Genomic DNA, 16,439 nt, shown 5'->3' with positions numbered 1-16,439 from the left:
ATAGTTTTGTGTAATATGGATGGAATTTGAGCGCGGAGCGCTTTTTAATTTAGAGGCCGGAGTGGCCGCTCTGTTCCGCTCCCATACCGCTCACACCACGAGTCTGAGGCATGCCCACTAATAAAACCAAGACCGTTAAATTTCAAAGATATTGGCCATATAGCCTAAGTTCGTTGATGGGGATGGAGTTAGCTAAATAATTTAGAAAGCATACGCGTAGGCACGGATGGGCCTGGACGGGCCTAGGCTCGTCTATTGTCAGTCTTGCGCGTCCGATTAGAGGCGCAAGTCAACACTGTGCTGAGAGCAGGTGGCTGTTTACTCGGCCGCTTTTCCGGTCAAATTCGTGTCTGGTCAATTTAGCTCCCCGGTCCCAAAGAACTAAGAGCAACGGCAATATATTTCACTCAGAACATTTATTTTAAAAGACTGCAACACTGATAGTGCAACAACAAACAAGCTTGGCAACGTTAACTACAGGGATCAGTCGGGATTAATTGGCAAAAGAACGAAAATGACTAATCACGCAGTCGGCTAAATATTTTAAACTTGCCCCAAACGGATGAACCCAGCATCGGTGGGTCGCATAAATTAAAACACAAATTGAGGCAACAACTTGATAATTTGACAACCCTACCACTAAACCTTTCCATAGGCCTGCAACGTTTATGACATAAAAAGTGGAATATGAACGCATTTCATCACACCTGACAATTAAACGGAACTGATTCTTGAAAACGAGGAGCGAGATATTTGCACCGCTCAGCTCCGCTCACTAGCTCCGAAATTTCGGACGCATATCACATATGTAAAGATGATAAAATCTGATTATTTTTCGATTCATGACACGTTTCTTCTTATTTTTTTTTAATGCGTTTTTTTGACGACGTAGTTAAGGCGGCAGGCTTGTTTTGCCAAGGCGGCCGCCTTGACTGCAAAGTGCTGCGGGAAACCCTGAACAGAGAGCAGTGTACAGAGTAAAGCCACCCTGATCAAAGAATAACTGCAAGTGAAAGCAGCTATCTGGCAGTGCTGCTTGGCCGTCTCTAAAGTGAGGAAACTGCTCAGATTCTTCCAGTTCAGTTGCAGCCCGTTCTACTGGTTTTGCCCATAAACCCTCTACAACAACCATCATATGCCTCTACACAATCTTTCCTATTATTGACTATTGATTATTGTGGTTTTATTGCTTGTTAAAATAAAAGTTGGTCCTGAACACTACTTCAAATGCACAATATTGCACATTATATGTGTTGTAAGACATTTGTAATAAATCATAAAATGACCATAATATGTCATCAGAGATTAAAGAAACATGTTATTTTTAAATACTGGCTTCACTGACAACAATGGTGCAGCCAGGATATTCACAATTCAAACTTTGTGTTGAGTTTGTGTTTTGGCCTGCCGTGCCACCCTCCACCAATTCACCAATTGCACAGCTAGTAGCATTTCAACCTTTGGATTGCCAGATCAGCCTTAAAATGTTTGGATTTTGGACTGCAATGCCAACGCTAGTGGTTGTTCTTACATATAGCATCTTTAATGCAGTCTGAGTTATCTCTTCAGTATTATAATGACTTGATTTGTCTGTTCCTTTGTGCACGTATCTCAGGTACTCCTGAGTTCATGGCTCCTGAGATGTATGAGGAGCACTATGATGAGGCTGTGGATGTGTATGCCTTTGGGATGTGCATGCTAGAGATGGCCACATCCGAATACCCGTACTCTGAGTGCCAGAATGCTGCACAGATCTACCGCAAAGTGACCAGTGTGAGTATACACGACAAGCAACCCAACCAGCTCGTCACTGTTTGTGTGTTAGCTCATTTTAGGCCAGCTCATCATTGTTTGTGTGTTAGTTCAGTTTAGGCCAGCTCGTCATTGTTTGTGTGTTAGTTCAGTTTAGGCCAGCTCGTCATTGTTTGTGTGTTAGTTCAGTTTAGGCCAGCTCGTCACTGTGTGTTAGTCCAGGTTATGCCAGCTCGTCACTGTTTGTGTGTTAGTTCAGATTAGGTTTGGGGAAGGTTTGGGGAAAGATGACTGTTTGGCTATAACGTTAATGGAAACCTATGGACATCAATCAGTTATATTTCTTCATAACCGTTGTGTTAGTAAAAAGATGGAATGTCCTGTGATTAATAACTAGATGTAACAACATGTGACTGCTGGCTATCTTTTCCATTGGAATATAATGCTAGCAGATAAATGTATCTTTATGACGATGCGCCGTTAGTACATGGGGGGAGGGGCGACCTTGCTCCGTTTTGTTTGGTATTTACTTTGAACATGAACAGAAATACTCATAGTGCACCTTTAAGTTGTTTCTATGGCTTAGACCAATAGGCCTACACAAGTAGACAAGTGGCAGTAATTATTCATAAATTCCAGAATTAGTCTCAACATATATATCTGCCACAGAGAGCATCAAAGCCATTATCTGATTTCTTTTAGAGTTGATAGGTGATTTCTACCTCAGCCTCATATTATTTTTGGAAAGCCTAGCCACCAAGTAAAACCAATACAGTAATCAATTAGAGTGTACTTTAGTTCAGCAATGCTTTCAAGGGAAAGCTTTTTTTCTATAGTGACATATTGGAACATGGAGAGCATGCAGAGTTTCTGTAATCGAGAGATTGTGTCATGCTTAATATGAGTTTTAATGCATCAAACCGCATTTTCATGCATCAAACCGAAGAGGCACTTTCTTTTAAGTCTTTAATGTCATGGCTTGGTCATTTTAAACCATTAAAAACTCTGACACCATGTGCAATCTATAACCTGAGGGATTGTTTCATTCTTGGTGTGTGTGTGTTTGTGTGTATACACTTGTGTCAACATGTGCAAAATAGCCTAACAGAGATATCTCACAACATGTTGTGTCGTCCTTGTCACTGCGCTTGTCCCCGCAGGGAGTGAAACCGGCCAGCTACAGCAAGGTTGCTGTCCCAGAAATCAAGGAGATCATTGGCGAGTGTATCCGCCACCACCGAGAGGAGAGGTGAGAGGTGAACAGAGGTTAAAGGTTAAAGAGGTTAAAAAGAGCTGTCTGTGCCCCGAGGCCTTGAATCTCTTCGCCTACATGATGCTCTGTTGCTATGGCAAATTAGGCACTCGTGTGCATTCTGCCATTAAAATTAGATCAGTGTTAAAGCATTCATTACTGAGTACCTAGGGCTATTTCCTGTTTGTGTGTTTGTTTGTTTGTTGGTCTGTTTGTACACATGAAGTTTGTAGTTGATGTACTTATTAATTTCAGTCTTTGAAATCTGCTTAAGATGAACTGGGCTGTAAAAGACAAACTGGGCTGTGAGCAGTGGAATTTTCACAGTCTGACCCACTTGGCGTTGTAACCGTAACACCAGTATTTACAGTGTGGGTCTGTCGGTGTTGATGTTTTGTGTGTTGTGCAGTTGCCGTGTGCAGTGTTATTCCATCTCCTGCCCACATCATCTGCTCTTATGTCGTCGTTTTTCTAGGTACTCCATCAAAGACCTCCTCAACCACGCCTTCTTTGCAGAGGATACGGGTGTCAGAGTGGAGCTCGCGGAGGAGGATGATGGGAAAAAGTCATCGATTGCGCTGCGGCTGTGGGTTGAGGACCCCAAGAAGCTGAAGGGGAAATACAAGGACAGTGGGGCGATAGAGTTCACCTTTGACCTAGAAAAAGAAGTCCCCGAGGACGTTGCACAGGAAATGGTGAGAATGGACATTGTGAAATGTCCACCAGTTGTCATTTGATCTTTGTTTTAGTTCTTGTCCAGGAAAACTTTTACCATTATTATATGCAATTATATGCAAATGCATATGACTTCAACAGAGAAAGATCTTTAGCTCTTGAAATTGTAGTGTTTTCAGTGATAATATGTCAACATTTGTGTTTTCACAGTAAAATCTCATCCAATAGCATTCATCCTTATGTAGCTGGCATCACTAGATTGTCTCACCTGTTTTCAGGCATTAAAGACAGATTAACGTTGGCATATGGATGACTCATTAAAAGCACACACAGTCCACTGGTGTATTCTGTGGAAGTGGGTCGTTGATTGGGTGTTATGTAATGTAATGTGAATATCACCAGTGGTCTTATGACAGCAGGGAATAAAAGCTTCAGGGGTCTGTGGAGGATCAATTTTTTACCAGCCCACTGGGGCGTCTGACCTTTTATTCATAATGAGACACTTTGGTGCGGATGTATTTCAAACAAAAGAGCTTAGAAGCGTAGAGAACATAATCTCATCATCGATGACAAGCCCAGGAGATGATACAGTGTTCTGTTGTGCACATGGGCATGAGTCTGGTCCTGTGCCAGTAGTTCCTGAAAAGAGAATCACCATAGTTCCATTCATTTCTAGTTCCTGAAAGGAGAATCACCATAGTTCCATTCATTTCTAATTCTACCAGAGAGACTCAAGAGACAGAAATGTAATGAATTAATTTAATCCTGAATAGGATATACGGAACAATAAAAAGAAACATGAGATGAAGAACAATCTGAATATTTAAGCAGTCTTTGGCTTAGGTCCCCATCACCATAGCCCCATTCTAGTTCCTGAAAGGATAATCACCATTGCCCCATTCATTCCTAGTCGCATGAATTTTAGACTCAAGAAAACAGATAATCCTCCCTGCTGTTTAAAGAAGATATTGACGTACCACTGTGGCCAACGTGTGAGTCGAGATATGTCGTTAGTAACTGCAATTAGTTGAATAAAAGCATAGATGGATCAGGGTGGAGACGGAGTAGTTTGTGACCTTCCCCATCCTGTGGCAGGTGGAATCGGGCTTCTTCCTGGACAGTGACGTGAAGGTGGTGGGGAAGTCCATCCGCGACCGCGTGGCCCTGATCAAGTGGAGACGTGAGCGGATCATCTCGGTGGCAGCCACTGCTGAGGAGGAGTCCGGGGAGAAGGGAGCGGAGGGAGCAGCCAGCCTGCTGCAGGTGCCTGGGGCCAGCCCGGCACAGACCGCCCCCTCGACAGCTCCCTCAGACACGGACGAGACCGTGTCAGAGCAGGACCCGGCCTCTGCCACCACAGCTACATGTGAGGAGCCAAACCAGCAGCCACGAAACAATGCGTGTGTGTGTGTGTGTGTGTGTGTGTGAGGGAATGGATGTGTGTGTGAAAGAGAAAGTGAGTGTGTGTGTGTGCGTGTGTGTGTGTGAGTGTGAGTTAAGTAAGCTGCCAAACCAGCAGCCATGAAAGGAAGTGTGTGTGTCATGAACATCTGAATCCACTGATAATTGTGTAAATGGTTAATAAAATGACACATATTAAAATTCTTACAAATAACAAAATAAGGCCCTATATTTCTGAATCTATCCCTCAAACTGAAAATATTGCTATACATATTGTATATATATACCTAAGTACTGATGTATACAAGTCCAAACAGTAATATGAGAGTGAGACTGATCGAGAGCAGAACTCAGCATGTTCCTGTAGAAGATATTTTCATGAGCGTGTACAAAGTCTGGCTGAGAATACTGATCCCTTTTGGGCTACCAGTGCAGGTCCTGTGTAGTATTGTGACTGCAAAAACCACCTCTCCGGCAGATACAGCAGCTGCTCTCCTCCCCTGTCGCCACAGTGCACTCACCATAGAGGATTTTGACCTTTCCAATATGGCACCAATACATACCACTGTAGCGGATTTTGACCTTTCCAATATGGCACCCATACGTACCACTATAGCGGATTTTGACCTTGGCACCCATAAGTACCACCTCAGAATCACCGCAGAAGTCAAAATTAGCTGAATGTTGTCTTTTGATTATACCTTCAACATTTCACATCCAAACACTGTCACAGTTCACACTGCACTCACTTGGGTGCCCAGCCATACATACTCCAACTAAAGCCAATAGGACAAATGGATCTAACCTGGAGATATATGACAGGATAGGTCATATACTCTCACCTGCAGTTCCAACCATTTTGTCCTTTATCTTGTCTTTAATGTACAATGTCCCCTGTGTTAGTAATGTCTGTCTGTATGTACTGTTTAACATCCATAACCTTTTAATTGTACAGTGTCATTGGGTGACTTGAAAGGCCCTGATAAATAAAATGTATTATTATTATTATTATTATTATTATTATTATTATTATTATTATTATTATTATTGTCCGTATTCAGTGTGACAGTGCAGAATGCAGTGCAGAATGGTGCTTGTTTTTTTATTGTTTGTTTGTGTTTTTTGTTGGTTTGTTGATGTCCTCTTCCTTCTCTTGTTACCTAGCTGACAGTGGTGTTGGGTCTGCAGTTATCTCAGATGTGTTGAGCCACCAGCACAGTATCCCCTATCATTCTCTCCCGGAGCCCATCGCCACTACCCAGAGGGCATATGGGGCCCCCATGCAGCCAGGGACCTACCAGCAGCAGACTGCTCAACCACTACAAGGGATCCAACAGCAGCACACCACACAGCTGCACCAGGGGGCCCAACAGGAGCCCATGATGCAGCTGCACCCAGGGGCCCAACAGCAGCAGACCACACAGCTGCAACAGGGGGCCCAACAACAACAACAACAACAACAGCCTACTGCACAGCTCAATCAGGGGGTCTACCAGCAAGCCGCTGCACAACTGCACCAGGGGGCCTACCAGCAACCTTCTCTGCAGTTGCATCAGGGGACCTATCAGCAGTCTCCTCCAGTAAGGCTGTTTAGTATATTCCTCCATTTTCCTTCTCATTATTCATTCTGTCATTCTCTCCTCCTTTTATGTTTGGGCATCATTTGTGAAACTAATTTGAAAGAACCCTTCATCCAATTTTATTTTGAAATAATCCTTCTCTCCTACATAACGTGACGCAAACAGAGGCACTCAAGTGTTCCTTGTCAGATCAAGGAGTACCTGTCGTTGTATCAGTGGGCAGAGGGGCACGACCACAGTGCCAGACGTGGCAGCACCTCCATCATTGACGTGCTGAGGAGCAGCATGCAGCTGTGTCCTCCTCGGAGTCCTCGGTGCTCCTGCCGCTTCATGGGAGAGCTGTCGGCCCCTCCCCCCGGTGTGGGAGTGCTCCCCGGCCCGCCCCAGTCTGACCCTTCCCACAACGCCCCCAGTCTGCAGCCTCAGTCTAGCTCATCAGCCTCGGCCCAGCTTCCGTACCGCCCTGCCGGTCCAGCCGCCCAGACTCGCGGCGGCAGCGCAGCACCTTGTCCTCACAGGCCGGCAGAGCCTCCCGCTCACTTCTGCCCCAGCTGCCTGGCCCTGCTGCTGGCGCCCGTCGTGGACGGCACTCTCCACAGCCGCCGCCCGTCGCATTTAGGTCTCCTCTCACCCGTCCCTCAGTTGTCCCCGAACGGCACCCACTTGGTCCCCTGCGGCCCCCCCCCCCCACCACCACCACCACCAGCAGTACCGCATGGCTGCGCGCAGCTGCCCGGTCTCCCCCAGGACTCCCCTCTCCCCTCAGAGCCCACCCCTGCCCTCCTCCCCTACCTCCCCGCTGCCCCGGGCGGCTCTCCCGAGCTCCAGGAGCCTGAGCGACTGCTCGGACCTCTCCCTGCTGCACCAGCAGCTGCAGCACATCATCCAGCGCCGTACCAGCTCCCCCATGCTGCCCCGTCAAGGGCTGGCAGGGCTGCTGGGCTTGCAGATGAGCTCCGCCGACAGCCCTATCTACTCCAGGGCTACTCCAGGGCCCCAGGGCTCCTCCGACGGCCCCGTCTACACGCTGCCCGTGCCTCAGGGGCACGTCACGCCACGGCAGCCGTCACCTTTGCCCAGCCCTCCGTCGCCACCTAGAGGCCAGGGCATGTCAGGGCACCTGGTAAGGTTGTTGGTACTAGGAGGGGTACTGTTTGTAAAGCTGCCAACGTCCCCTAGATACTGCTGTATCCTCCTGTAGACACCTTAGCCTGAACCTGAGCCAGAGCAGTTCAACTCGCCTTCCTCCAAACTCCAACTTGCCTCCCTCCAAACTCACTTGTTTCTGCACCCCTGTCATTTGTACCTCAACAAGAGTCCTACTCTCCAGGATCAACTGCACCCTCTCTGCTTTGCCATCATGTCTAGACGCCATAGGGCTTTGTCCATAAATGGAGAGGCTGAAGAGTATGAAAGGAATGTCTGCCTTTTGTGATGCTGAATGATGATGACAGGCGTGTAAGCATGACTCCCACATAGATGCTGGCCTTCGAACAATATTATCCGCTGCTTCTAGTGTCAGAATGGCTGCTTGGTCTCCATTGATGTCTGCTTACTGTTGAATGAATGCTATCACATGTCTTTAAACTTCGTTAGATCTCGACTCCTCCTTTAAATCAATGTGGATCCCAAGTACAGAACATAAGTCCTGGTCTTGTTTTTTCCAGGCATAATGTAATGACTAATTAGGGTTTTACATTTTATTTTAGTTATCTTTTTCTAATGTTCTAATAGCTATTTTAAACTATTTAACCACACGTTTTGTCCAGGAGAAACAGTGTTTTATTTTTTGATTGATAAAATGACTTCCTCACACTTCCTCATCATTAATATAGCCTTGTGGATTAGCATTGGAAAATCAGCAGTGCTTCTGTGGTCTTCTGTGTGTGTGGCCTTGCGTGTCTGTGTGGCTAAGTTGTCTGATGTCTTTCCCAGCCGAGCGTCGCCTTGGCTTCCTCTGTTTCGGCCGCTCCGGTCCTGAGCATGCCGCACGGCCAGCAGACTGTCCCCAGCTTCCTGCCTCCCTCTCAACCAGCACAACTAGTGCAGCTGAGCCAGCAGCCACCGCCGCAGCAGCTACCACAGGAGGTGAGTCACCGTGGTGATGCACAGGAAGCTTAGCTCTTCCATAACACTCTCAGCCCCCTTTTGGCCCGCTAATAGTGCGTGTGCATGAGTGTGTATTTATAACTGTGTGTGTGTGTGTGTGTGTGAGAGAGAGAGAGAGAGAGAGAGAAGGATAGAGCAAGGGAAAAAATCAGCTAGAGACTGTCTTTGTGTGATAGAGAAGTTGATATGTGGTTTAATTTAGGCTGATTTCTTCCCTGTGTTTTTGATTTTTTATTTCTCTCAGTTCCATCTCTATCTCCACCCTGCCGTTTTCCAGGCCCAGGTAGACCCACCGCCTCAGACTAATCCAAACACTGAAAGCAATGTCTTAACTGGGCAGCCCCATGCCCTAGTCTTGTCTGAGGCAGCTGAAATGCATGCAGTCAGCCTAATGCTCAGTCCTTCTGTTTTGTCTGATCAAGTGGTACCAAATCCAAATCCAAAAGCCAAACCCCACATGTAGCAGCATCTATTAATCCCTGGCTGTATGGGAGACTCCGTCTGCTCAGAGGAGTCATTATTCTCAGATTATTTTTCAAGAGTCTCATGTCCACAACCATGTACAGGGTGATGTGCTGTATGTGTTACGAATGACCTCTCTCTTCCTCTCACTCTCTTCTGGTCTCCCTCCCTCTCTCTCTCTCTATCTCTCTCTTTCTATCTATCTTTCTCTCTGCCCGCCCCCTCTCTGACTCTCTCTCTGTCTCTCTCTCTCTATCTGACTCTCACTGCCCCCCTCTCTCACTCTCTCTCTGTCTCTCTCTCTCTCTTCGTTAGCCATTTTCTACTGCTCCACCTCTATCGCAGGCTGGCTCAGATGGACACCCCTTTCCTGCACTGCTGCTCCAGACGTCCACCACCATGCCGGGCACCATCCAGTCCCTGCCCCCACAGCAGCCAGCCCACGCCACGCCCCTTCTCCAGCCCCTGCAGATCACCACGCAGGTCTGTGTGGAGGCTTTACTCTAATCCCCCTCCTCTCTCTCCTCTCTCTCTGTGTCTCTCTCTCCCACATACACTCTAATATGCTAATATGTACTGTATGTCAACTGTATGTTTGTATACTTACAGTACCTATATGTTTGTATATATGTTACCGATACTTACAGTACCTATATGTTTGTATATATGTTACATATGTATGTATGTATGTATGTATGTATGTATGTATGTATGTATGCATGTTACCTATATCTATGTATGTATGTTACCGATACCGATACATATGTATGTATGTATGTACAGTATCTGTGTATGGGAATCTCAGGTCTTTTATATCCTCTCCCCCTCAGTTCATATTGATTACTCTGTCCTCTTTCTGCATAGGGTTGTCTGACTTAAATATGATTTACTCGTCTTTGGTTTTTATTATATATTCTTTTTTTTCCTTTTTCTATCTACCTCCTCAGTTCCCTTCTGCATACTCTGTGCTACCAGCAGGGGGCACACCAGCTGGATGTGAAGCAATGTCTTATTCCCCCGCTCCCCTGTCGTCTGCTTACCCCACCAGTGTTGCCCCCGTGCCCTCTCCCTACTACTCCCCTGCCCCTGCTCACCCCTGCCTCCCCCTGGCGTCCACCCAGTCTGTGCCCTCTGGCCTGGGCACCCCCCAAACCCCCAGCTCCATGCCCCAGCAAATGTTGGCGCCCCCTATTCCTCTCCTGGCCATGGCGGTGTCACCCTCCATGGCCACTACGCACCAGCAACCAGCTTACTCTCCCATTCCCCAACCTGAAGCCCCGCCCATCGTCTACCCCACCCAATCTGCTCCCGTCCCTAGCTTAAAGCCTGCCTCCCTCCCTCAGCAAGAACAAAGTTTGGCTGAGACAGCAGTGCAGGTAAATGTTGCACCAGCACTCCTACCAAACTGCAAACTGCCAACGCATAACTGCTGAGTTTTCACTTATGTATAGGTGTGGCATGACATTTGTGAAAATTCTTTAATACACTTAATTCACGGAGACGCTGCCAATACCAGTTTTTTGTTATATCTTTGAACTCTGTACACCATGGTTCTACAAGCACTAGCATTCCACGACGGTTCACAATATGTATAGTTTCATCTGATGATCATATTGGGCTTTGGCCCATTTCTGGAGTGCCACAGACAGCAGGGCGGGACACAAATGTGATTTGTCATGCTGATGCTGTATATCCCCCACGACAGTCTAATGCGGCACCTACTCTCCCCTCCCCTCCTCCCCTTCCTCTTCATCATCTTCCTCCTCCTCTTCCCCAGCTGCAGGAGTGCAGCAGCGTCTCGGCCCAGGAGGAGGCTCCTCTCCTGGCTCCCGTCCACGCTGGTGTCCCCACTTCCTTCGTCCAGTCTCTTCCGGTCAGAGCCGATCAGGAGGCCGATCCCTCTACTGCTGTATCCCAGCGCTGCCACCCAGAGAGTCCTGCGCCCACGCCACTGATTGCTGGTGCCCTGGCACCAGGTGCGCCCGAGGGTGCCAATGTTAGCTCTGGGTCTGTGCCCGCCCCAGCGTTGGTCTCCACCCAGCATCCAGCAGAGCTTCTTCAGGAGGTAATGTTAATGTCCACTCAGCAGCAGCCCTGCAGTCCCCCTGTAGCATCATACAGAAACTCTGAGACCCTAACTGTGCCGCCTCACACATAACGGAAGTGTTTTATTGTCCCATTCAGTTGGACAATGTTAAAAATCATATTTTGTACAATACGGCTTATTAGTTATTCTGTAATCAATTGCAACATTCTGTAATCATATTTCACTCTATTTCCTTTTCATACATACATAGTTTTAGCCTAACTATCTAAATGATTTATTGAAATGTCCTCTTTGTACAACCTCTAATGTGCACTCTCTTTCTGACAATATAATATATGCACATATTCTGTACTGCATGTTGCGCTTAATATGGTTAATCATTCCTGGCTTTGGTGTAGGCTCTTGTGTTGTCGTGCTGGCTTGAGTCTGAAACACTTTTTTTTTTTGTCAGGAGCCGATGCCAGATAGACAGGCGGCCTTCCTCAGCTATGCCTACGACAGGTGGGTAGCCATGCTGAAAAATGATTCATTAATGCGTCTGCCCCTCCTGGCTGGCTCGCCAGCTGTCCACGCTCACAGACATTCCTCTGGTCCAGTGTAACTTGGTAATCCTGTTAGATTGAATATTTTCTGGTGCCGAAGGGATTTACCCCCAAAATGGAGGCTATGCAAAACTATGAAAAATTACCTCTCAAGTATTGTTTTGTGAATTCTTTGTGAAAATATGAAAATGCTGTAAATTCTTATGTAGAGCAAATACAGGATTACTTTTAATCCATTATTATTTCTAATCTGTTATTAACTATCTTAATAAGAAACACAAGGCAAGGAAGTTGTCCAATTGAAATTCAGATAGATACTGGGCATATTTCCTCAGTCTTAGTCAGGATTTAGGCAAACAAAACAAAATTGTACACATGCTGACCTGCTCATGTGAAATCACCATCTCCATGGAATTAGAGATTATAGAGATTTGAACAGCAATGGACCATTAAATGGTCTGTTTCTAATGCCATGACATATATTGCCTGGCCATATATTGGGAGGTAGTTCAAACTATTGCAACACATCTAACAAGCTAACACACCTAACATGCACTTATTATGCTCTTCTTTTCTTCCTTCCTTCTACCTCCTCCTTCCTCTACCATACCTCCATCAACTACACTTTGATTAATACTTAAACTTCTGCACCTCTCATCCTCTGGTAGTGATATTTATTGTGGTAGTATTTATTGTTACTCAAGGTCTCCTTTGCATTGTAACTTGATTGTTAATTCTTATTCTGTAAGTGCCTTTGGATAAAAGCATCTGCACAATTAATACATGTACTTGTAAATGTGAACCACATATGCAGGGAATTCTTGGCAATTGAGGTCAGTTGTCAAACATGGGCATGACCGCACAATTATTAGTCCATCCGATAAGTCTGTCTGGTTGTTTAAGCTGTTCTCATTCAGAGGATAACCCAGTCTTAGAACAAAATGGCACATCAAACAGTGAAACAGTAGGGCACGCTAAATGGATACATTTAAGAGCTAAAAACGAAATAATATTTGCCCCATTCAATGTCTTCCTTTTATATTTCAAACATTTTCAAATATTTTATTTTGTTGGGATCATTGAAAATATATCAGCATCATTGAACATGAGGTCTACCCTGAATTTCCCAGAATTAAATAAACGCTGACTGAATGATAAAATACATCTTTCTTCAGTGTTGCTTAAATACAAAATTATGTCTGAGTTACCATGAGCTACAGCATCATGTTCTGCACTGACAAGCTTGAAGTTTAGTTGTGGCTTCAGTGAAACAGACCATCTGTAGTGTTATCAGTTGAAACTGACCACAATGTCTGACTGGCCAGTCATAGCTAATTCTCTTTTCTAACTTAACACAATCCTGTGGCATCACAGTGTCAACTCGGACGCGGCGTCAGGCAAAGAGATGAGCGACAGCTATGAAGGCGCCACCATTGGAGGCAAAGGAGATGGGAAACCACGGAAACATCACCGCAAGTCGGCTCGCACTCGCTCCCGCCAGGAGAAGACCAGCAAACCCAAACTGAACATGCTTAATGTGAGCCACACCTCACACACAACACACTCTCTCTCTCTCTCTCTCTCTCTCTCTCTCTCTCTCTCTCTCTCTCTCACACACACACACACACACACACACACACACACACACACACACACACACACACACACACACACACACACACACACACACAGGACAAGGTACCTTATATTGGCTTCTGGAGCCAGAGCAAGAGGTGGAGTGGGGCATCCCAGGTTATCTGGCAACTGCAGGCAAAGACTGTTATCACACACATTTTAATAAAATAAAAGGACATTACAGAGTAATAACTATATTTCTGATATGTTATTTTTACTCATTACTTTAGTACTAATAGTAGTAATAGTGGCATGCGGTATTTAAAAGGGAATGGGTGTGTTTACATGTGGTTTCTTCATACAGTAGTTCATATTCCTGATGCTAAGAACAGTGGCTTTATTGCGTTGGTCTTGCCCACAGGTTTGTGATACCGGTGACAAGATGGTGGAATGTCAGCTGGAGACTCATAACCATAAAATGGTGACCTTCAAGTTTGATCTAGACGGGGATGCTCCTGAGGAGATAGCTACATACATGGTAAAGCATCTTCCCACGCAAAATGAAGACAAGATAAATATTAAGCAATCCCAAACTGTTAAAGGAGAATTCCGGTGTGATATTGACCTAAAGTGTATTGAAACATGATACCGAGTGTGAACGTATGTCTCATAGCCCATCTCGGCTTGTCCCCTGCACTCCAAAATCTGGCGCTAGTTAGCCGATGCTACCAACAGCTTTTTCAATAGTGGTGCTTCGCATCCGGGCTAGCCATGCAAATAAATCACTGTTTACACCATTTATTTAGGCTCAATGTATCTCCACACTTCATTGGTAGACTTCCGAGGGGCCCCTGACATTTAAAGCGAGACATTGAGAACTTTGAAAAAGCACTGGTAGTTTACTTACAAGACGATTTATACAGACGGTTTCGAAGAAAGCGTTTGCAGCCATCTTGAATTTAGTCACGATAAATTCGAGCAACAGTAAGAATGAACAGGTATGATAAAGGGATCAGATTCCAAAAATAATTCAGTGGAAATGCATGGATTCCAGTTTCTTCCAGTAGCAGCAACTGCATTTCCACCGAATTATTTTTGGAATCTGATCCCTTATCATACCTGTTCATTCTTACCGCTAGTTGGATTTATCGTGACTAAATTCAAGATGGCTGCAAACGCTTAAACTGCGGAAGGTACTGTTTGTATAAATCGTCTTGTAAGTAAACTACCAGTGCTTTTTCAAAGTTCTCAATGTCTCGTTTTAAATGTCAGGGCCCTCGGAAGTCTACCAATGAAGTGTGGAGATACATTGAGCCCTCGTGAAATGGGTGTAAAACAGTTATTTATTTGCATGGCTAGCCCGCCTAAGCACCACTACCAAAAAAGCTGTTGGTAGCATCGTAGCTGACCAGATTTTGGAGTGCAGGGGACAAGCCGAGATGGGCTATGAGACATACGTTCACACTCGGTATCATGTTTCAATACACTTTAGGTCAATATCACACCGGAATTCTCCTTTAATGCTGGTCAAGCTCAAGCATGCAGTTACAAATGTGGTATTATATAGAAAATCTGAGCAGCACAGCTCCATTTATGGGACAAAATTATATCACAATTAATGTGGCGAGTGTGGTGTAATGACCGTGTTTGACCTGCAGGTGGACAATGGCTTTATCCTGCCCATTGAGAAGGAGGTGTTTATTGACCAGTTGAAGGACATTGTGGACAAGGCTGAGGACATGCTGAGTGAGGACACGGAGGGGGAGCGGGTGTCCAGCAGGGGGAGCAGTCCTCAGCAGAGCCACAGCGGCAGCCTGACCGGAGGCGAGGTGAGACAGGGAGCACACACATACACACCTATATGCACAACACACACACACTCACACTCACACACACAGCCTGCATATGCACACACACGCACACACACGCTCACACAAACACACACACACATACACACCTATACGCACATAACACACACACACACACACACACATACACTCACACATATGCCTGCATATGCACACACACGCACAAACACACATACACACACACATGTTCGCATATGTGCACACACGAACACGCACACACACACACACACGCACACATGCACAAACACAGATACGCACACACACACATACACGTGCACAATGCACATGCACCCATACACACACACACATGCATGCACCTGTTCACATTATTTCCACACCTGTCAGCATCCTCCCCCCTCTCTCATTCCCACTCCAGCTCTTTCTCTCTCTCCCCATGTCATGCTGTGGACCTGCTCCTGTGTTGTGTTTAGTTCTCTCTGTGCTGTTCTGTTTTTCATCAGGGTCTGAGTGGTTCTTCTGGAGTACCCCAGCCGGTCTATCAGCAGAATGGTCAGTGAATGGTATTCTGCGTCAGGCGTACTTCACCCTTTCTGATCATGGGTACAGGGACTGTATTTCAAAGAAGCTGCAACATTTTCTTTTAAACCACATGTATATTTTTTATTTGACATATTTATTGTTGTGTTAAAGCCAACAAATGTGGTGTTACATTCCAGAATGTATTCCAATGGAGTTTTTAGACCAAGCCACACATAACCTCCAAGGTGTTACAGTTGTTTGCATTACTACAAAGCTGACCTCTTTTACAAGTTTACAATGCCTTGTTATGATGTCCTAGTGACATGGGTCCTAAAGTGCCCCACATAGACAAAACGTGCCCCCTTTTCCTACACAACAATATATGAGAGTCTATTTTCACACAGAAAGACCACACACACAAAAATGTAGATGCCCCCCCAAATAAACTGTTCCATGTCTTGCCTGTTGCCCTCAGTTCTACACACCGGTAAGAGATGGTTCATCATCTGTCCGGTGGAGGAGGTTCCCCTGGGCAGCCGAGACGCCCCATCTGATGGCACAGCGTCCACACACTCCTCACTCACTGGCACTGTGACTGTGAAGCCTGATGGGATGAGTGGCCAGCCAGCAGGGGGCAGTGTGGCCTCATCCACATTCTCTAAAGGTACCACTGACAGCATTAAACATCATCATACA

The 16,439-nt window shown here is 45.8% G+C and overlaps 1 protein-coding gene across 11 annotated transcripts in view; it reads left to right on the top strand.

Moving 5' to 3' along the window:
• The window catches only part of wnk2 (WNK lysine deficient protein kinase 2), a 39,680-nt gene that overhangs the window by 11,595 nt on the left and 11,646 nt on the right, over window positions 1-16,439 (top strand). For 9 of the 11 annotated variants that reach the window (XR_007194805.1, XM_048254628.1, XM_048254627.1 and 6 more), the window contains exons 4-19: window positions 1,616-1,773; window positions 2,913-3,001; window positions 3,480-3,699; window positions 4,775-5,045; window positions 6,245-6,660; window positions 8,596-8,748; window positions 9,014-9,052; window positions 9,547-9,714; window positions 10,179-10,607; window positions 11,009-11,296; window positions 11,730-11,779; window positions 13,195-13,357; window positions 13,817-13,933; window positions 15,054-15,224; window positions 15,725-15,773; window positions 16,219-16,407. Coding sequence is in view for 10 of the 11 variants with exons in the window: in XM_048254628.1 (XP_048110585.1) it covers window positions 1,616-1,773; window positions 2,913-3,001; window positions 3,480-3,699; window positions 4,775-5,045; window positions 6,245-6,660; window positions 8,596-8,748; window positions 9,014-9,052; window positions 9,547-9,714; window positions 10,179-10,607; window positions 11,009-11,296; window positions 11,730-11,779; window positions 13,195-13,357; window positions 13,817-13,933; window positions 15,054-15,224; window positions 15,725-15,773; window positions 16,219-16,407 (2,970 nt within the window). In the remaining variant the exon portion in view is untranslated. The remainder of the gene's footprint in view (window positions 1-1,615; window positions 1,774-2,912; window positions 3,002-3,479; window positions 3,700-4,774; window positions 5,046-6,244; window positions 6,661-8,595; window positions 8,749-9,013; window positions 9,053-9,546; window positions 9,715-10,178; window positions 10,608-11,008; window positions 11,297-11,729; window positions 11,780-13,194; window positions 13,358-13,816; window positions 13,934-15,053; window positions 15,225-15,724; window positions 15,774-16,218; window positions 16,408-16,439) is intronic. The other 2 variants (XM_048254624.1, XM_048254629.1) reach the window with 2 other exon arrangements.

Source organism: Alosa alosa, chromosome 10 (assembly GCF_017589495.1).
Source record: "Alosa alosa isolate M-15738 ecotype Scorff River chromosome 10, AALO_Geno_1.1, whole genome shotgun sequence".
Classification (NCBI taxonomy): domain Eukaryota; kingdom Metazoa; phylum Chordata; class Actinopteri; order Clupeiformes; family Clupeidae; genus Alosa; species Alosa alosa.
This window is presented reverse-complemented; position numbering and strand designations above follow the sequence as displayed.